The following is an 18427-nucleotide window of genomic DNA, read 5'->3' on the forward strand; positions in this document are numbered from 1 at the left end:
TGTTTGAATTCAACGAAATTTCAATTTAATCCTAGATGCTTTTATTGCTTATTTCTTATGTAAAAACAATCAGCAGATTGCGCATGCGCTATTGTCTTGCGACCTTCGATGTCTTTCGTGAGTTTCTGTGTTGATAGGCCAATACTTTAGGCCCTGTATGCATACTAATGAATGACAAACGGAGAAACAACGCAATATTTTACCAAATGAATGTATTTTATTGGTCTAATAAACTGCTGCCATTGATTTCATTAGGATACACATAACTGAAATAACCTTCAAATAGTACGTCACTCAATCCTATTCGAGTTACAATGTAAACTATTGTCACTTCAGTGTCATTGAAAAATAACTCGTTGCAAAAAAATACTCCCGTTAAGGAAAGTTAAAAGACTGTCTATAGTAAAGGTTGTAACCTAGGCGGTTTGTTACCCCAGAAAGTCCCGAACGTTACCGAGAAAAGACGAAGATGACGTCATACATCTACGATGTCACAGAGAACACCACGTAAAAGAAGCAGATCGTAATAACAGTGTTTTATCAACCACGTGGTTTTCGTTTATCATTAGGTGCAAGCAAAGAGACAGGAAGCCTTTCAATCCACTTTAAACGCTGCCCCCCCCCCCTTGTTCCAAGAATAGAACTATTTGCAAAGTACAGTATTTTATTCATTTAACATGAAGAAATATTCGGACAAAACTTTAAAATGATTGACAGAAATGTTGTTTGTTTGGCCAATGAGCCTCGTCGGTGATGTCACCAATTAAATTACCAAGCAAATAAACGAAAATGACGTAAAAACAAAGCTTCAAAACGCACCTCGAATCACTTAGCGGAGGAATCTACATCTTACAACATACGTTTAACATGTATCATAAATTGTTGACGTTTTAGTTAAAGTTATTCACTCTCAACAAAACCCTTTTCGAACTTATCGTTTGAAGTCATGGGGCTTTATCATCCCCATCACCATCATCATCATCCCCCGTTCCGGCGTCGTGACCCTACTGGAATTTCGCCGGAGGTATGAAGTCCACTCGTATAGGCTACCTTTCATCTATGTTGGGTATTTTATATTTGCTTTTTAGCGCGCGCATATGGTCTTCTTTGCCAGTACGCATTTCATACCGAAAAAGGTAAAGAGTTTGCTAAATACAATGCCAAGAAATTACCCGTAAAATTAGAAATACTGAAAGTAGCTATTTGACGGATTATATAGCACTCTTTTTGAAGAGTCAACTCATTTTTCAACGTTACCTTTCCCCTGGGTCCCCAACCCCAATCTGCATTCGTTGCAAATAAGCACCAGTGCAACGCCGAAAAACTAAAAACTGAAATATCATGAAAATGATATTCATTTTGCAAGTTTTCGATTGATCCTTCAGCTGCTAGCACGCTTGTGATGGCACAATTTTGATGTGTTTCAATCGTGTTTTCAATCCTAAAACTACTCATTCAATTGAAGGATAGGAAATGCAACCAGTCAAATAACTGCTTAGTTGGCAGCTACAGCGTCAGAATCGATTCAGCAAGCCTTATCTAGTTTAAACCTGATATTTGTAACCCGTAAACCTGCCACGCGTGCAGAAGTTCTGATAAAAGCAGTTGTTGCGCGGGCAAGAATCTTGCGACCAAAAGATGTTCTGACTTTCATTTTGATAAGGAGCTGACTTCTGGCGCTGACTGTCAGCTGTGCTGTCTTCAAGAAGACAGTATCTCTCCCGTTTCACCTAAGCTATATAGTAAGCAAGAGGTATTTTGGAAAACAAGTCCCTGATGAAATAGTTACTTATAGCAGAGTCTTTCAAATTTGAAAGACTCTGCTTATTGATTGATAAACAAATCAGTCCTGATCGATATAGTCTATTGGCTCTTCCGCGATGGTGGCGTCATAATAATCATCATCGCTCTCGATGAGCGGGGGCGTCCGGTTGGGTCGGGGCGCAGACGGCCGATCAGGGATGTCGTCTCGGCGTATCGGAGGTAAATACCGAACGTCTGCTGTCGCCCGCCGCTGCACCGACTCAAACCGTTTGTTTTTAGCGTTCAGTTTGTAAACAGTGTTTTTTTGTTTCCGCTGAGGTTTTATCTGTTTTTTTGGCACCAAATGCGAGGAATTTGAAAGGTTTAGTCCGGCTGGATTTAGAGTTATTGTTGACCTTGGAGGACTTGGAACTCTCATCATCCGCGTCCCATATGTATGGCTGAGGTCGTACTCAGAGTCCGATTCGTCGGATGATACACCCACCCGCTCTAAATTATCGTCCTTACTGAATCTGAATTCATTGAATTCGTTTTCATCATGATGAAACTGCTGAGGAATCGTAATGGGAGAGTTTACAGGATTGATAGGATTCAGCGCATTTGACCTTGGGGTCAATGATTGTCCAATTCCTGGCAGTGGCGCTCGACGAAGCAGCCGCATCTCTGTTGTCTCGCGCTGCAGGCCTTGATTACCGCGCAAAAACTGGACGAGTTGGTCGGCAGACGGGTCACTGCGACGCAGACGGCATTTCGGAGAGTAGTACGGATCATCCTTCGTTCCTTTCCCTTGATTCATCGCTGACGGTAACGCACTTGACGGAGCAGCATCTGTTGTTGGCGCGTGTTTTCCACCCATTAGGAAAGCCTGGGTAGAACACGAGAGCAAGGAGCGACGAGGAGCACGTGTATTCACCACTCACCAAAATTAACTGGTTCTTGACGCAGCTGAATCACGTCAGTTTATAGAGCTTCTGCTGAATGACTTTATCACCATGGATGCTCATTCATTGACGAGTTTGTTTACAGGTGTGGCCTGAAAGTATATGATTTAGCAGAATGTTAGACACAAATAAATTTTTAATTTTCATAAAACTTTGTGTGAATTTACTTTAATATTGGCAAAGGTAGAAGTCATCTGCGAAAATAAAATGTCTTAAACCTAAGTTGATACTGCTTGCCTGACACCTTCACGAAAGAAATCTTATGGTAAAATAGAAAACTTAAACAGAAAGTACAGCGTATAATAAAAAAATTAATTCTATAATGTACAGAGTTTCTGTCATCCCGGGCGACGTCAAGCAAGAACCCCTTCTCCAAAGCAGACACAATATTAAAGTATAGTAGAACCGCCTCATCACACTACTAACGCTGCGCCGGAGAATGGCAAGAACGTTGAAACAAAACGCCGATCAACAACACTACATTATTCATGAAATATTGAAGGTCGCTGAAAGTTCATAATTTTATCGCCTACCGGTAGATGTTTTGCAAATCTGAATATCCAAGTGGCCATTGAAATCCAACACGACTGATCAAGAATCTCTCGTTGTCGTCTGTCAAGTGACAGTAGGTATGCATAATACATGATGTACATTGTATTAACATGTATACTGTTACTGAGAATAATGGGGCGGAAGCTGAACATCTCTTTACGCCTACATGTATTGGTACTTTTGAAAGCACTTTGCTTCCTTTGAAAGTGGTTGATAGATAACTCCCAATTTTGGAGAGATCTACTTGTCAAAATGACGAGTATTTCTCGAACAGATGTCTGAAAGTGTTAGTAATGAGCAATACTAAAAGCATTAATTTCCTCAAAACCACCAAATGGCATTGAGTGGTAGCCAACAAAATATTGGACAACATGAAATAACGCTACCCCAACTGTAAACAGCCGACGATGGCATAATGCCTTGGCAACTCTTTATTGTTTTGGCTACACCGGAAGTTCCTATGCTTTTCGAGTTGTCAGGAAGATTGTACCGGAACACCGAATGGTCGCTTTCACTCTCTACGGTATTGAAGTTCTGAAACCTGATATGCGAAATACTGCATGCATGATTTAGCAAGTCAATGAAATAAGTGGCTTGATAGGTTTGATGTGGTTATTGTATTTTGACATGGCACTCTGAATGACCAGAGCTGAACTGGCCCTTCGATATCACGAAGGGAGGAAGCCCTGAATTGACGTCATTGTGACGTTTTTCATGGCCATGTCTCGCCGACAATGAAATATTAATAAATCTCTATGGTCAACGAGATTTTTCGAGGTTAGCAAAATAACATTTCAGACAGCAAAACACGCGATGTTGTTATAGTAGATTTCAAATCCGCCATGTCACTTTCTCATATTTTTCTAAGCCGTTGTTCCATTAGCCGTAGGTAGGAAAATATAATCTAAATCAACACGTTCATGTGTTCTTGCCAAGGGCATGGAAAATGTCATAGTTTCGGAAGTTTCGGGTGCCATGCAAATTTGATCGAGTCACAACGGCTTTCGACAGAATGGAAGATGAATATGAGGTTGACAATGCAAGAACGTGGTCCAGTGCCATTTTTGGGAAAAGGAGTAGGCCGCATTGTGGTCAGTGCCCATCACTAGTTCAGTTGACCCTTTCTCAAAATGGAAAACATGGCACTTCACCATCTTCTCCCGCTAGCAACAGCAATTCAGATTGGTCAGCAATCTCAATGCGAGCTTTGATTGGCTAATAAAAGTTCTCCACGTTCTTTTTTCACATTGGCGATGCAAGGCGGACCACACGCAGAACCGAGCGTAGCGCCGAGCTCGGCGCAGCAGTTCTTGGTGCCCTCATCCAAAAAATCCCCTGCTCAAAGTCAGCAGAAAACCCCCTCGTGCTGCGAATCACCCGTTCCAAGAATACCCAAGAAAATTATTCGTTACGTTGAATATGATAAGTATTTGCCTCTTGGGCAAGATTAACTGGCAAGGAAAATTATCATTTTACAACTCGCTTGATCTTGAGGAAGAATGTGCGGCAAATGCAATTTTTATTTGGATTATCATACAAAAAAACCCCAACAACAACAGCAACAACAACAACAACAACATTGAACAAACTTCAAAGACTGAGAGGATGACATTAATAAGATTTTTTTAAATAGGATATAACGTGCTTTTGAAGAAGTTGCAGTCCTCATTAGAACAGACTTAGAGTGGACCTGTCTATGCATATTCCCTCTCACGGTAAACTTTTGGTACCAAATGTCTTTGCTCAATACCAGGCCTATAAACTTCCTTGGGTCTAGTTAATTGAGATACGTATTAACGATAAGTAGGTAAATCTTTATTCCCGAAGGTGGGTGGCCATTGTGATCCAAGGTACACAACTTAAATCCTGGCTTGGATTCCAGGCTTTTTCCTATCTGTTGAAAATGGAAACGAAGGCTTTTAAAATCATAGCAGTGTTAAGGTTTTAACAATCTTTATTTGATTGTTAAAGACACCATGTACAGACATCTTCTTGTTTCTACATGTCGACGGTACATCAATAACAAAGGTCAAGGACAATGACATGATTAAATAGTATATACTTTGCTTTTTAGTGTCGTTGTCGTACCCGCTAACCATTTCATTTGATATAGATTGGCCGTGAAATAACCTTAGTGCATTGGCTGACATGAACATTTATCATTTTCAAAGCAGAATAATGGAGCACTCTCCAGTTGAAGCACAGTTGTCTCGTTTTGTTCACCACTTCATAAAAGAACAATATTTCAATATGCTAGGCCTATAAATTTGCTTGATCCACAAAAGCCCAGGCTTAGGGGATGGCTAGCAAGCTAACGCCAGCCACGGGACAGTTATCTATGGTCTGGAAGCAATTTGTTTAATTTTAACTACCTATAGATATTTGAATTAAAGATTTGAGACATCATGCGGTGTTTTGACTTTCTTCAGAATTTTCCTTTCACATAATTATAACTCCGAAATTTTAAAGGGGTGAGCCGTTCGTATGGACACTGCCTGTAGGACACTGCTTACTGATGGCTCATTCTTGCTTATTATTTTTGCTCAGTGAGTTTTTTTAGCAGATAGCAAACTGAGGTTAGTTTTAAAACCAAACAAGAATCGAAGGAAGGAGACAAGAACTCCAAATATCTAACACCAACAGACTATCCAAATATTGCCGTCATTACATGTCACTAGTAGTCAAAGATCTATAAAAATACAAACATACGCGATCAGAAATGATTTGGCATGCATGGCACTAAAATTCAAAGTCCTGAAGCTCCTAGCACCAGGAAGTTTAGGCTTGATTTGATTAGGCATTAAATGTTGACTTGGTCCGTTGGGGAATCCTTATTCGTAATGGTAAGCAAATTTAGTCTCTTACGGTTCAGCTACACATGGCATGTGTAAAGCAGACCTCCCACATTGGACGGAAAGGCAATTCCCTTTGCAATCCATATATCGTGAAACCCTAATGCCTCTTCGTTAGCACAACTAGAACTATCTATGCTCTATATTCAAAACTTAAAGTCAATTGTGTCCCAGAAGGAGTGACCAGAGGTTTTAAATAATGTGTTAGCGTGAATTTTTATGATACTGGCAACTAAGAAATACGTCAAAATTACTGCCTGATTCGAAAGATACATGTTATCATATTTTTGGGAAGACAAACACATCGACAAATGTGACCCAGTCAAAGGCTTTATTCAAATCACAGTTTGGACACCACTGTAGAATGGTTTCTTTAAAAATGTGAACTTGTAGCATCTTATTATTACCGGTACAAAAATCCCTGATTTTTGGGTAAAGTCAATACCATACATAACAGACTTGCTATGTAAAGTGTGTTGAATGAAACTCAGTGGCTAATAATACTCATGGCTGTGATCAATAATTATTCTTGGTATGACTAGATAAAAACTGCTATTCACATCATTGATGGTTTATGAAGAGTTTTGGAAAAGTTGTGTGGAGTATAACCCAATTACCACTAGAGTTTTTCAACGAATCACTAGTCGTCGGTGCTACCAAAGATGTCACACTCATACTAATACATCAATTTCATAGGCTTATTTTTGGTGGTACCAAGTACTATAAGCTACAAGCTTCAACTTGAGACGAAACGTTTGCAACTTACCTTGCTACCAACTTAAATCTTATATCAAATATTTCAGTAAAATGCGCCCAAGAATGTCCAAATAAGCTATCCGTTGTCATACACGAGATTAAAGGCCTTCGTTATTGCCAGTCATCTTCTAGATAGTTACATATCCTTTTTGTCCCAAATGGTAGTGAACAGTGGACGAGATTATCCAAAGCTAGCTGACGCGTTGTGTCGTCTGCCAAAGCATGAAAGCACTACATAGCCAAAGGATAAGTCACGTGGTGTATACAAAACAGGCGGATGCGTCACTAACGTAAGACGGCCAGTGACCGCTGGGTGAAATATTATATCGCTGAGTTGACGAGGAGTTGAAAAATCTATAATTGTTGGATTATTGATGAGGACGTTTGCATAGCCCGTTACCTGGGTGCAGTATACATGGCTATTCAGGAGCTGTCAAGATAGGATACTAGCAGAGCTATAAATAAAAACAGCATTGAAAGCTTTTAAGCCAAAACTATCTTAAAGGGTGTTTATCCCCCACATTTTTCAAAATTCCGATATTGCTGCAGTGACAATATTATAAAAAAGCAATCAATTTGATGTGGATCAATAAATGATACTATTTATTTGGTTACCAACGAAAAGAAGTTACCCATGTGTCATGCAACAGCAATGCATGACCTTTATGCACTGCTGATGAAACTTACAGCACCACGAAATATTTGGCAGAAGTTGACAGAATTAGCACCTAACGAATAGAACTACATGTATATATTTGATAGAATTCGCTTCATAATGCGAAGCAGTGATAAAAATTATCTACATGTATATACATTTGATGCTGAAATACATTGATTTTAAACAATATTTGATAGTTGCAAACGATTATAAAGGTGTGGAATAAAAATAGCACCTGCGTCAGCATAAGGCAGCAATTGCTATGGAAGTAGAATAATACGAATAGCTGATTCGAAAAAATTTTTAATTGAGCTTGTGACACTGTGATATCGATTACACTGTACAGAGAGTATTTTCTGAGACGATTTAGAATGCAATCGATGACGGATGATTGGAACATGGGACCAGAGGCAAATAAAAGGCAATGGTGAGATATGCATATTTACTGTCAGCATTCGTAAATGTTTTTACCGTCCGCATCGTTTGGGGCTCTGGAGCACAAACTACTGGTCGGATTTCTTTGAAGTACGCTGGTATGAGTATGAAGTCTTCTGGTATAATGAAGCAGAAACAAAGGCATTTTTTAATTCCCCTGGTTATATTGGCAGGACTATGTGGTATTATTTAGTTACTACGGTATGCGTGCTTCCTCTATTCCTTGGACTAGCTGAATACACCAATTCTATTAATCATCCCACACAGCCTATTCATGATTTCTGAATGGAAGCCTTTCGATTTTAAAACTTCCTCAATATATGAAATCAAGAAGTCTTTATTATTTCTTGATAACATTAATAATATTGTCAAATATATAAGACAGCCATTCAGGATGGGTATTATTTGCAAGCCTGTGCGTGTAAATATTAGTAAGCACATACCAAAATCGAACAAGTGATTCACAAAAGGGTTTGGCATAGTGGGACTGTTTACCGTGTTCGTGTTATAGATATTCTCTGACCTTGCTCATTGCTCATGAGAAAGGTCAGGGAATATCTATATCACGAACACGGTGCACTTCTGTTGTTACCGAATAAAGTCGAAGAAGAAGATTTTTGGATTAGTTCTAATACTTCATAGTTAATGGGCGAAAGATAAGGTCTCGGTCTTGCAGGAAAATAACCCCTGTCAGTACTGAGAACCAAAGCCTACTGCATTAGAGTAGCCTGCGTATAGGCCCAGCTATGATTGGCAAACGGACTTTACATTTGCGCTACGCTGCCAATCACACTGAAGTTTCAACAGTACGACTAGATTTGTCTTCCATCATATGATCGATGGTGAGCAACTTCCTCTGAATCGTCCTTTGGAAGGGTCAAAGCAGCAGCAGGAAGAAGAAGAAGAAGAAGAAGAAGAAGAAGAAGAAGAAGGAAGAGCAGATTTAAACACTGTTCCCTACCTGAAACCAAACTAATACTCGTAACAGATACCAACATTAAGTGATTAAACAGCTTTTATCCTTCCTCTCCTGTGACCGGACTAGCCTGGTTCAACTATGTCACTGATATCATTATCGATTGTCATATGCCAATATCAAAGTTGATGTAGTGATATAACTTTATATAACTTATGTAATAAAAAGTCTTGTTTTGTGACGACAATTCCGGGGCTGAGAGCTTCCTTGATATCATATCGCCGAAAAACATTGGGAAATTAGAATATCATTAAATCATAAGAGAAAACAACATACTGCGGAATTCAACCGGTTGCTGAAATCGCTGAATATATTCAACATCTTGAGGCACGTTGTATTTCATCATGAACAATGCTATGCAAAAAATATTAGCTATTTCATATAGGTTTATCATTGACCATACCAGAAATCAGTCTCTTCAAGGGTTTCAGATGTGTTTATTAACCCCTTCTTGACGAAAAAGGAGGCGTGACCTACATGCGTTTTTTAGCGCGTCGCGAAAATTTATTCCCAGCGTTGATAGCATTTTATATGTGACATTTTTTCCTGTCAAAGGGTGATCTAAAACTGCACAGAATTTTTTTTTCTTTCGACACGTTCACCAGGCCGATGTACTACGGGGAGGGGGGCGGATCATCTCAAAATAGTGTGATGCCTTGGAAGGTCCTTAATGATGAAAAACGGCTTTTGTCTCGCCTTCGTTTGACACTTATTTTGGATGATGCCAGAAATTTAGGCAGGGAAGTGGCTGACCCCTTCCCCATATGAAAATACAATGTATCTCTCTTGACATCTAGTACTTTTGAGATGATCCCTAAGTGTAGTAACATGAAATAAATGAGTATGGTAGGACCCCTAACTCAATGGTTCTCACACTAAAACAAGACCACAGGCTTTGTAACCATAACAGATTCTAGATAAGTAAACAACATTTAGAGATAAAATATGACGGGAATTATGACAGGATAAGGATATCGCTATTTACATTCGTTTTGTGATTGAATTTCTATTGGTAATCCAATTGGAAATTGATGTTCTCTAATCAGTGCTAACTAGTGATTACGTCAGTTGTAATTGAGCTCTACTCTCAGTCATAACTTTGGGATTATGTCCGGCTGCGACTGGTGACAAATCAAGAGAAATGTTAATGATATGCATGCATTTGTCTTATGACTCAAGGTCAGTGTCAGTGTATAGAGTGCTATAATAGTGTTACCAACAACAAACCCAACGGGCATTTTTTTCTAAACAAGTCTTTTGTTGTCCTATCTATCAAATTCATAGCGTATAACTGGCGATTTGGTGGATTAACATTAACAAAATTGCTTCGAAATTGGAACGATTTAAGTGTGAACCATAGTCTACTCATGCAAGAGCTTTTTTCATTACCGGTCTATACTCTCCGGTCTCTCACTAAAAGAATATCTGATCCAAGAAAAATCACAAAGCAACAATCAATTATATGAACATCAAAAGTTCGAATTATGAGAAGTTGGTCGATTTGATGTTGACCACAAGACAATTATTTTGTCGGCCTTGTAATGTAGTTTGATTTGAGATATTCTAATTGGTCGCGAACTGACCTTTGAAAGAACCGACAGAAGACTGCACTCGCGAAAAATCCCAAGTACCTGATGGCTCTATTTTTCAACAACAAATAAAGTAACATCATAAAAACCACTGGAGTAAAAGTTGGCTCTATGAATTAAATGAAATGGAAAATGTGTCCACAATTAAAGAAATGCTCTCTACGATATTTCGTTCTTGCCCACAGCGATTAAAACCGCACTCGTAAAAATTCTCCGAAGCGACAAATTCACTCAAAGTGCCCGCCGCCCATTTGAATGCTCGTTCTAAATTTATGACCATTCAGTTGTATACTTTGTGGCCAGAAACCCATAAAAATGAAATTTTATTCAATGGGTTTGGATTTTAAATTGCATTTTTTCTTTTTGCATAAGTTTGTAACCTTTCTATTGTCGGATGATGCCTAAAAACTGGTGTCGCAAGATACCTCTCGCGGAAGAAAAGCTATTTACAATTTGAGAATATAAAACACGGACGAAGAGTTTTTCGACGTCCCGTTACCAAGTGTGTCAAACCCTTTCAATCGGGCAAAACAAGTACTGAATATGGTCATATATAGAGTTCGGTTCTGGCAACGATAGGGAACCGTGGATTTCATCATTTCAAAATATTTTAACAGTCGTATACTGTTGGCTATTGGCGTTGGTCGATGGAATTTTGCATGCAAGTTTTTTAGTGTTTACCCTTTCAGTCGAACACTTGTACATTGGCATTATTGACTATAAATATACTCAGACAGACAAACTTGCTATGATTGCATTTTAAAATATCAAATATTGAAATTCCAATTTCGATGTTTACGATCCAACTCGTGAATAAGTAATTCTCCCTGGGTTCAATAAATCTCTAGTCTGCTGACTGTTCGAAGTTACAAATTTTATGTATTAGAGTTGTTGGCAATTCATGACTGCAAAGATCTCAAACTATTGTCATATTTCCCCCAGACATTTTGAACTCATACTCGTAGGTTATTCACATATGTATCGTCCCAAGACTTGCTTCATTAAAAGTTAGCGAATTCAACAATACCAATTGCTACAATTATTATACATCAAAGTATCGATCCAATCTGCCAATCAGTCACTCATAAATTTCTAATAACTTCGAGTGAAAATTTCAAAAGGCGATTGCAAAAAGAAACCGTTTCAAAGAATTTATCGCCATACGTATCGTAAGCCATTCACAGCCTTTTCATTGGCGCGACAAAGGAGCGGAATTACAGAAAAAGGTATCAAAAGAGAGGCAGATAAATTGGATCTGGTTGACGGTGAATATAAGTCTGGGTTTAAATCATGAGCTTGTGTCAGGATGATTGGTAATATTATCACGTGGAGTCTATACGGAGCGTTCTCTCTCTAATTTCCGACAGGTTCCCTCATCCCATACATGCAGACTGTTCTCTCTCCAATTTACAAGTCTATGTAAAGCGTCCTATCTAATTTTCTTGTCTATACAGAGCTTCCTTTTTCTAATTATACTGGCCTCTATCTAATTTCTGCGCAATCGGTTGAGCACAAATGGTTTTTCTATCGCTTCGAATCGAGAAGCCTCTCATTAGAATCATTGGTATGATACTTTCTCACACCCATAGCCAAGCCATTAGCTGACATAAAGACCACAAGCTATCATCAGCGACTGTCCGATCCAACAGGAACCGTCAGAAAATATTACCTTAGAAATTGGAACAATCAGATAAGTTGTGTATCTGAATTAGTGTTATGAATGCACCCGTGGGAGAAGGCGTGGCAAAATATGGTCTTTCGAATTTCCAGCACCTTCTTGGGTACTTGAGATCATTTCATGGAAATTTCAGGATATCCCACTATGCTGATTAGCCAACGTACAGAGCGACACATTTAGACTCCTGCTGATCAAACCCTCAATGAAATAGTCGAATTCTGTAGAAAATTGATTAACCTACTTAGTTCGCGAAGACCGTCGTGGTCAAGGACAGCATGAAAACATGCAAGGACACATTGACCTTGAGTTCGTGATAACATACGCCCGAGGACACCAATATGGATTACTAATAAGCGTACGACTGGTAGCTTGTTTTAGCTAACGCTTTTTTAAAACCCAAGATACTTCTCATTTTAAAGCAATCACACAATTTTAGCTGGCTGATCTTTCATAACAATTCTATACATGTAGTTTTTAGAGGAGCGTGGTTACCAAATTTATGTGATATCATTGTAATATCTTAGAGTAACCAGGTTGGTTACTTACTCTAAGGTAAAATCTAGTGGCTTTTTGATATGGCAGGGCACTGCACCTCGCCTCCAGGTAAGCAACTACAGATTACCGATTAAGGTAGCAACACTTGAGCAACGAGACTGGCCAGGACGAGCGTGTCCAAGGTGACTCAACAGAGCAAACTGTTTGGAAAGCGCCATAGCTACCAGCTGTTTATTATCCTGACCAATAATTTTCCCTATCACACCACAAACATTGGAGGCAAATTTATACAATAATGTAGAACAGGACACTTCGACCGGGTCAATAGTTAGAAAACGGATTGACATCGCCTCTCAAAGAAGCGGATTCTGGCTTTGTTCGACTCAGGGGGACGGTGCCTTATTCGATTTGAAATAGTCTTCCGGAGGGCCGTATAACGTTGCGGTCAACTGGTTCTTGGCTAGTTATTTTGGGGGTTTTCTCTTAAATTGTTTTCAAGTCATTCTTAAAGCCTTATCAGTCTACCATAAGAGTGGTTATATTGAATCTTGTAGATTAACTGTGGCGTTGATTTTGGTATGAATGGTAAATCAGCTTTCATTGTAGTGATATGGAGGAAGGGTGCTTTTGACATTACTTCAAACACAGCCATCAATATCCCGACCAGCGGGTTCCGTGCCCACATCTATACTATCCCTCTCTGTAGCAAAAAGTAAGCCATATTCATAAGCTACTACACGCTGAACGGTGCGTTTTCATGCTTCATGAATACTTTGGTATTACTTGGTGACGTAATAGAAAACCCACCCAATAGCGTACAGTACTAGTATAGCTTGCTTCAAAACTAGACATTTATTCAATGATTTATGATTCTTTTTACTTCCATCCCAATACCAATACCATTTTTAGCTTGACAATTTGCTTTTTATGTCTTGAAGGCAAATCGATAAGTTTTAATAAAATATGGACTACGTCACTCGTAGCATCACTAAGCAGTTTGTTTTGTGCCACGTAACAGCAGATGGTAAAAAAGGCATAAGCTGCTTTAAAGGTGCGGACAAACATTACCTTTGGTTCAGCAAATTATTATCATGAGAAAAAATTAAAACATCGTATGTGACAACACCCTAAGAAATAATGTTTTGAGCTTTGGCCAACACAAATACATGACGCATTATAGAGGTTTTTCAGTGTGGTTTTTGAGATTGATAAATGTCGCTGTTCGAGGGAACTAATCATACGGTAAATGAAAATCTTCGGGCAGAGGAAAGATATCTTTTAAAAATCTGTTTTATTACCCCAGATAGGCCCGACTTCTCCTCTCAGAAAAGATGAGATATACACAGATCCGAATCGGATGTGAAAAAACTTCGGAATCTAGAAATAATTAAAATAAATCGCCTCACCTTTCCGACGAGTGGAGAGCCAGGCCGATGTAGGACGTCCTCAACGTGAAGCTATTTCCAGTGTTATGGTTGAAGTGCATTAACCATTCAGCGAAAGTCAATCTTTCAACAAATAAAGATAAACAAACTTGGTGTATACGGTAAATTCTCGTGCAGTCTTTTGGACAACGACGTGGAAACGACGGCCGTATTCTCGGCACAGTCTAATGGGTGTTGTGTCAACGATAACGCATGTTTTCTCGACTGTTATCCCATGAATGTTGGGCTCGTGTCCTCAATCGATATACAAATCAAATATAAGTTTAGAATTTCTATGCAAATACCATTAACGTGATATGCGAGCATACGTTCCAACCTCTTTCAAAACTCTTCAAGGAGGTCTTCTGCTTGCGCATAATGGATGCGCAGTTGGAGGCTTGAACGGGGACCATATACATTGTAGCTTTTGAAACTTTCATTGGGGCTAGATCTATAGGTCTATAGTCCTGGCCGACAAACAACCATAACTAATAAATCAACCACTTAATGAATTGTTATGTCCTGTTTAACGCTTTATAACTTAAATTGATTCGATCGAGTAAAACATAAACAGTTGAAAGTGGCCCCGGTCAATGAGAGTTAACATCTATTTAACGGCAATAGATTCTCGTTCAATTCTCATTCGAATCGGTCACCTTGAGGAAATCGGAGGTCAATGTCCGCTTCACCGGCCTACACTCCGGACGCAGTGGCTGACCGCCGGCCTCGTCCGGTAACCCATGAGAAGTGACGACCAGGATGACGAAATGAACTGTCCCGGGATAAACAGACATCAACTCAGTACTGCATGATTTCCTTAGGTGAATTTAATAACCTATACTGATACACCCGAATAAACGTCTTCATTCCGCACTACCTATCAATAATCAGTACACTACATGTGGTGGCGCACGGTGGCGAGCTGGGGTGTTATATGCGCAACTAAATTCCGCGCCCAAGTTAGCTCAGACGCAAAATCGCGCTCTTTGAACTAATAGACCTTAGTTGAGGTCACTAACCAGGATACATCCCAAGGTTTATTTATTCAGCACAAATCCAAATAAAGTACCCACAGCTAAAAAAGATGCTTAATAACCTCATAAATATTCACATGGCGGTGTCGTCTGCCTGTGATTCTACTCGCAGAATAAATTGTCATGAGTTTTATCAGCGTCGCCATCTATATTTACAAGATATTTCAAAGTCTCAGGGACACGACACCACGGCCGTTGACTCAGTCAAACAAACCATATCAGACAGGACAACATCGCTCAAGAGGCAGCGTATTATGTAATCATCCGCCACCCCTTCCATTTTTCAGATTAACTGCAAATACGAAAAAAAACCCGTTATGCATGAGCAATATCGTGTTCGAATAAAATAATTTTGTCTTTGATCCGAGACCGTGAAGACAACATGGATGTGAACACCTGCTTCTATGTTGACATGAACCTGCCTTATTGGCAACCCTAACCCTAACCCCCCCCCCCCCCACCTCCACCCCCACACGCACCCCCATCCACTCTACCCATTGAGAAAAATTGACACCAGCATTACACTTTACACTGCTAACAGTATCTCCAATCCCACTCACTGTCATGTTCTCTCATCATTGATGATATCACATACACTATTCCATGCCTTATAAGTAAATGTTACTACAGCTATCAACAAACATATCTTTATAAAATCAATGTTTATGACGCGAATTGCATCAGCCCAGACGACAATAACAACGCACCGCCTGCAACCATTGCATCAGATCGAGAGAAAAAATGCAAATGACTTTTACCCTTGACCCAGCAAGAACCAATCATATCCAAGAACCTTATATTATGCTTAGTAGAGCAGAACGTTGATTGGTTCACAGGGCGTTTGAGGTCACACAACAACAAACGCACATGCGTGCTCAGATGAATCGAAGGAAAGCTGATAGAAAGGTTGGGAATAGTAAAAGGGGAATATCTGCTGTTTTATTTCGACATATTTCTGGATACTCCTCAAATAATGTTAATTCCGGCGAATGGAGACATACCCCATGATGCAAGGGTATGGATATTTGGATATGCCTCTTTAATCTGGAAGCCTGGTTTCGAATACCAGCGAAGGGTGTTGGGATATATCAAAGGATTCTCACGCAGATTCTGGCAGACGAATGCAACTCACAGAGGAACCCCTGACAAGGTGAGTTGGAGAATTTACTCAATTATATTGACCAAACAATCGAATATCATTGTAGAATTCTCCTATGGTATCGCTGGAACCCCAAAGGAAGCGCGATTCAATATTGATACATTGCCAACCAGCTGGTAATTGGCGCAGTGCCATGTATATGGCCTTGGCTGACCTCTACTGGGCTCTTGGATGCCTCCCAACGTAAACTCCCGGGTATACTTGCGTATTTATGCCGCCTATCTTGTTACTGAATTGTTTTCTGGTTTTTGTTTGCAGCCAGGAAGAGTGGCAACGTTGGTTCCGGATACTGAGGTGAGTACATTGCGTCAGCAACATGCAAATTGACCACGTGCGTTTGTTTACTTCACTGATATTCGAGTTGGCCGTGGACGTCCCACGTGGAGAATGGGGTGGAACTCCGTGTTCTGGTTTCGTCGGGTGATGTAAACATGGGTCAAACACTGAGGCCCGGATGCATCATAACTTCGACTCAACTCCGGACTTTGGGGCGACTGACCCCGACTTGAACCAGATGAAGAATTGTGGGGAACCTCTCACTGATGTAGGCCTACTGATCGAGAGGCATCTCAAAGTCCACTGACACAAGACTGGGATGTAAATTATTAGTAGTCTCTGATTATAACGCACATAAAAAATATTTCTCGCTTTGTATTTTGCAGAGTACAGTGTGGGGTCTTGCGTACGAAGTGATTGGTCAGAAAAACATCAGAAACGCAATGAGACATCTGAATGGCCGTGAGGTCATGTGCGGCGGTTACTGCCTGATGCTGGCGAACTTTCATCCGGAGGGCGAGGCGGAGGTGACTCTGCCTGTCCTCGCCTACACTGCGACTGAGAAGAACCAACACTACAGTACGACGTCTTTGACAGAGCTGGCAGAGCAGGTCGTCGCAGCAGAGGGGCCAGCGGGACACAATGTGGAGTATGTCCTCAGGATTGTGGATTTTATGAAGGAACACGTCGGCTGTGAACACGATAATCATTTATTGGAGTTGAACCGGTTGATTCGGACATTACTCGAGGAGAGAAGCTTGGCTGTGACAAACTTGATCGGTGACGGTCCGATATGTGATTGTGATAAACAAACTGTGATGCACCATAAGAAATGCCCTGTCAATTATTGGGCGCTGCACAAAAAGGATATATTGAAGACAGTCAGTGCAGTGAATCACAATAAGAAATACATCGACTTGAGTGAAATTTTCGTAAGGACATTCGCAGCACAGGTGACATTGCACAATAATCCCAGATTGGAGACATCAAGAGCATGACTTCCCGACACTTCAGATTCATGATCAGGATTTATATAGACCGAGGTCTATGTATAGGACATAACTTTACAAGGTGCTGTGAATACTCTATAGTCATGAATATACGGTCAGTGGCTCAATATGCCTGGTGAACATGCAATTGTATCTGAATAGATACGAAAAGTCATATATATCCGAGGTGCAAACAACTTTGTGCTTCTATACATGCTTCCCGAAATTGGTGGCTTGCATTGGAACTAACTTTTTCCCCCTTGTCCGTCATTAAAAGCATTCAGTGTTGGTCAACCATGACTATCTCCTTTGTCCCTCCATCATAAGGCCTAGTTTCCCCTTATGACATCACTATTTCGGACACTGAGCGCCCCATTTCTGGAAAGGTGTATATCTATGTGCTCTTGAGTTGAATGGGTGTAGAAGGAATGGAAATCCCATAGTTTTGATAGTCATATTCTATTGTGCACGGATTGTTTTAGGATCTACAGTTATAGGGAAACATTAACCTTTATAAAAAAGCGTACAATAGATTCCTTTGTTAATCTTCAATGTTATAATTGGGTTTTAGATCACAGTGACACTGGCTTTTGGTGAAAACAAATTTTCTCCGCGAACAGTGTGATTTTATGTTGATGTATTAGTTAGTATATTTGCTGATAGATGGAGATACTTTTGATTATGCGTGGTCTCCCAATATAAAGGTGCATCAGTTGTGATAATAAACAAGTTGTTACTAAAAGCATGCATTTTTTGTTTATTTCTGCAAACTTCGATTTGTTCTTCTTTCACATCATCACACAAAATGGTCCAGCGGTAATAGTTGTCTTAAATTGACGGATTCAATCC

General features: G+C 39.9%; 2 protein-coding genes across 3 annotated transcripts; one reads left to right on the forward strand and one right to left on the reverse strand.

Annotated features, from left to right (window-relative positions):
* Positions 1-197: 197 nt before the first annotated feature.
* Positions 198-14471, reverse strand: LOC135484130 (uncharacterized). Of its 2 annotated transcripts, none has more exons than XM_064765278.1 (2): positions 14103-14471; positions 198-2797 (listed from the first exon to the last, which is right to left on the reverse strand). In XM_064765278.1, the coding sequence occupies exon 2, from the start codon at positions 2618-2620 to the stop codon at positions 1844-1846; it is 777 nt and encodes a 258-aa protein (XP_064621348.1). In that variant the 5' UTR covers positions 2621-2797; positions 14103-14471; the 3' UTR covers positions 198-1843. The 2 variants fall into 2 exon arrangements, with proteins under 2 accessions (XP_064621348.1, XP_064621347.1); XM_064765277.1 differs by lacking the exon at positions 14103-14471 and adding an exon at positions 6876-7107.
* Positions 14472-16031: 1560 nt separating this feature from the next.
* Positions 16032-18314, forward strand: LOC135485038 (putative glutathione-specific gamma-glutamylcyclotransferase 2). The gene is made up of 3 exons (XM_064766765.1): positions 16032-16304; positions 16572-16607; positions 16976-18314. Exons 1-3 carry the CDS (start codon positions 16128-16130, stop codon positions 17585-17587), a joined length of 825 nt encoding a protein of 274 aa, XP_064622835.1. The 5' UTR covers positions 16032-16127; the 3' UTR covers positions 17588-18314.
* The last annotated feature ends 113 nt before the right edge of the window (positions 18315-18427 follow it).

Source organism: Lineus longissimus, chromosome 3 (genome assembly GCF_910592395.1).
Source record: "Lineus longissimus chromosome 3, tnLinLong1.2, whole genome shotgun sequence".
Lineage (NCBI taxonomy): Eukaryota > Metazoa > Nemertea > Pilidiophora > Heteronemertea > Lineidae > Lineus > Lineus longissimus.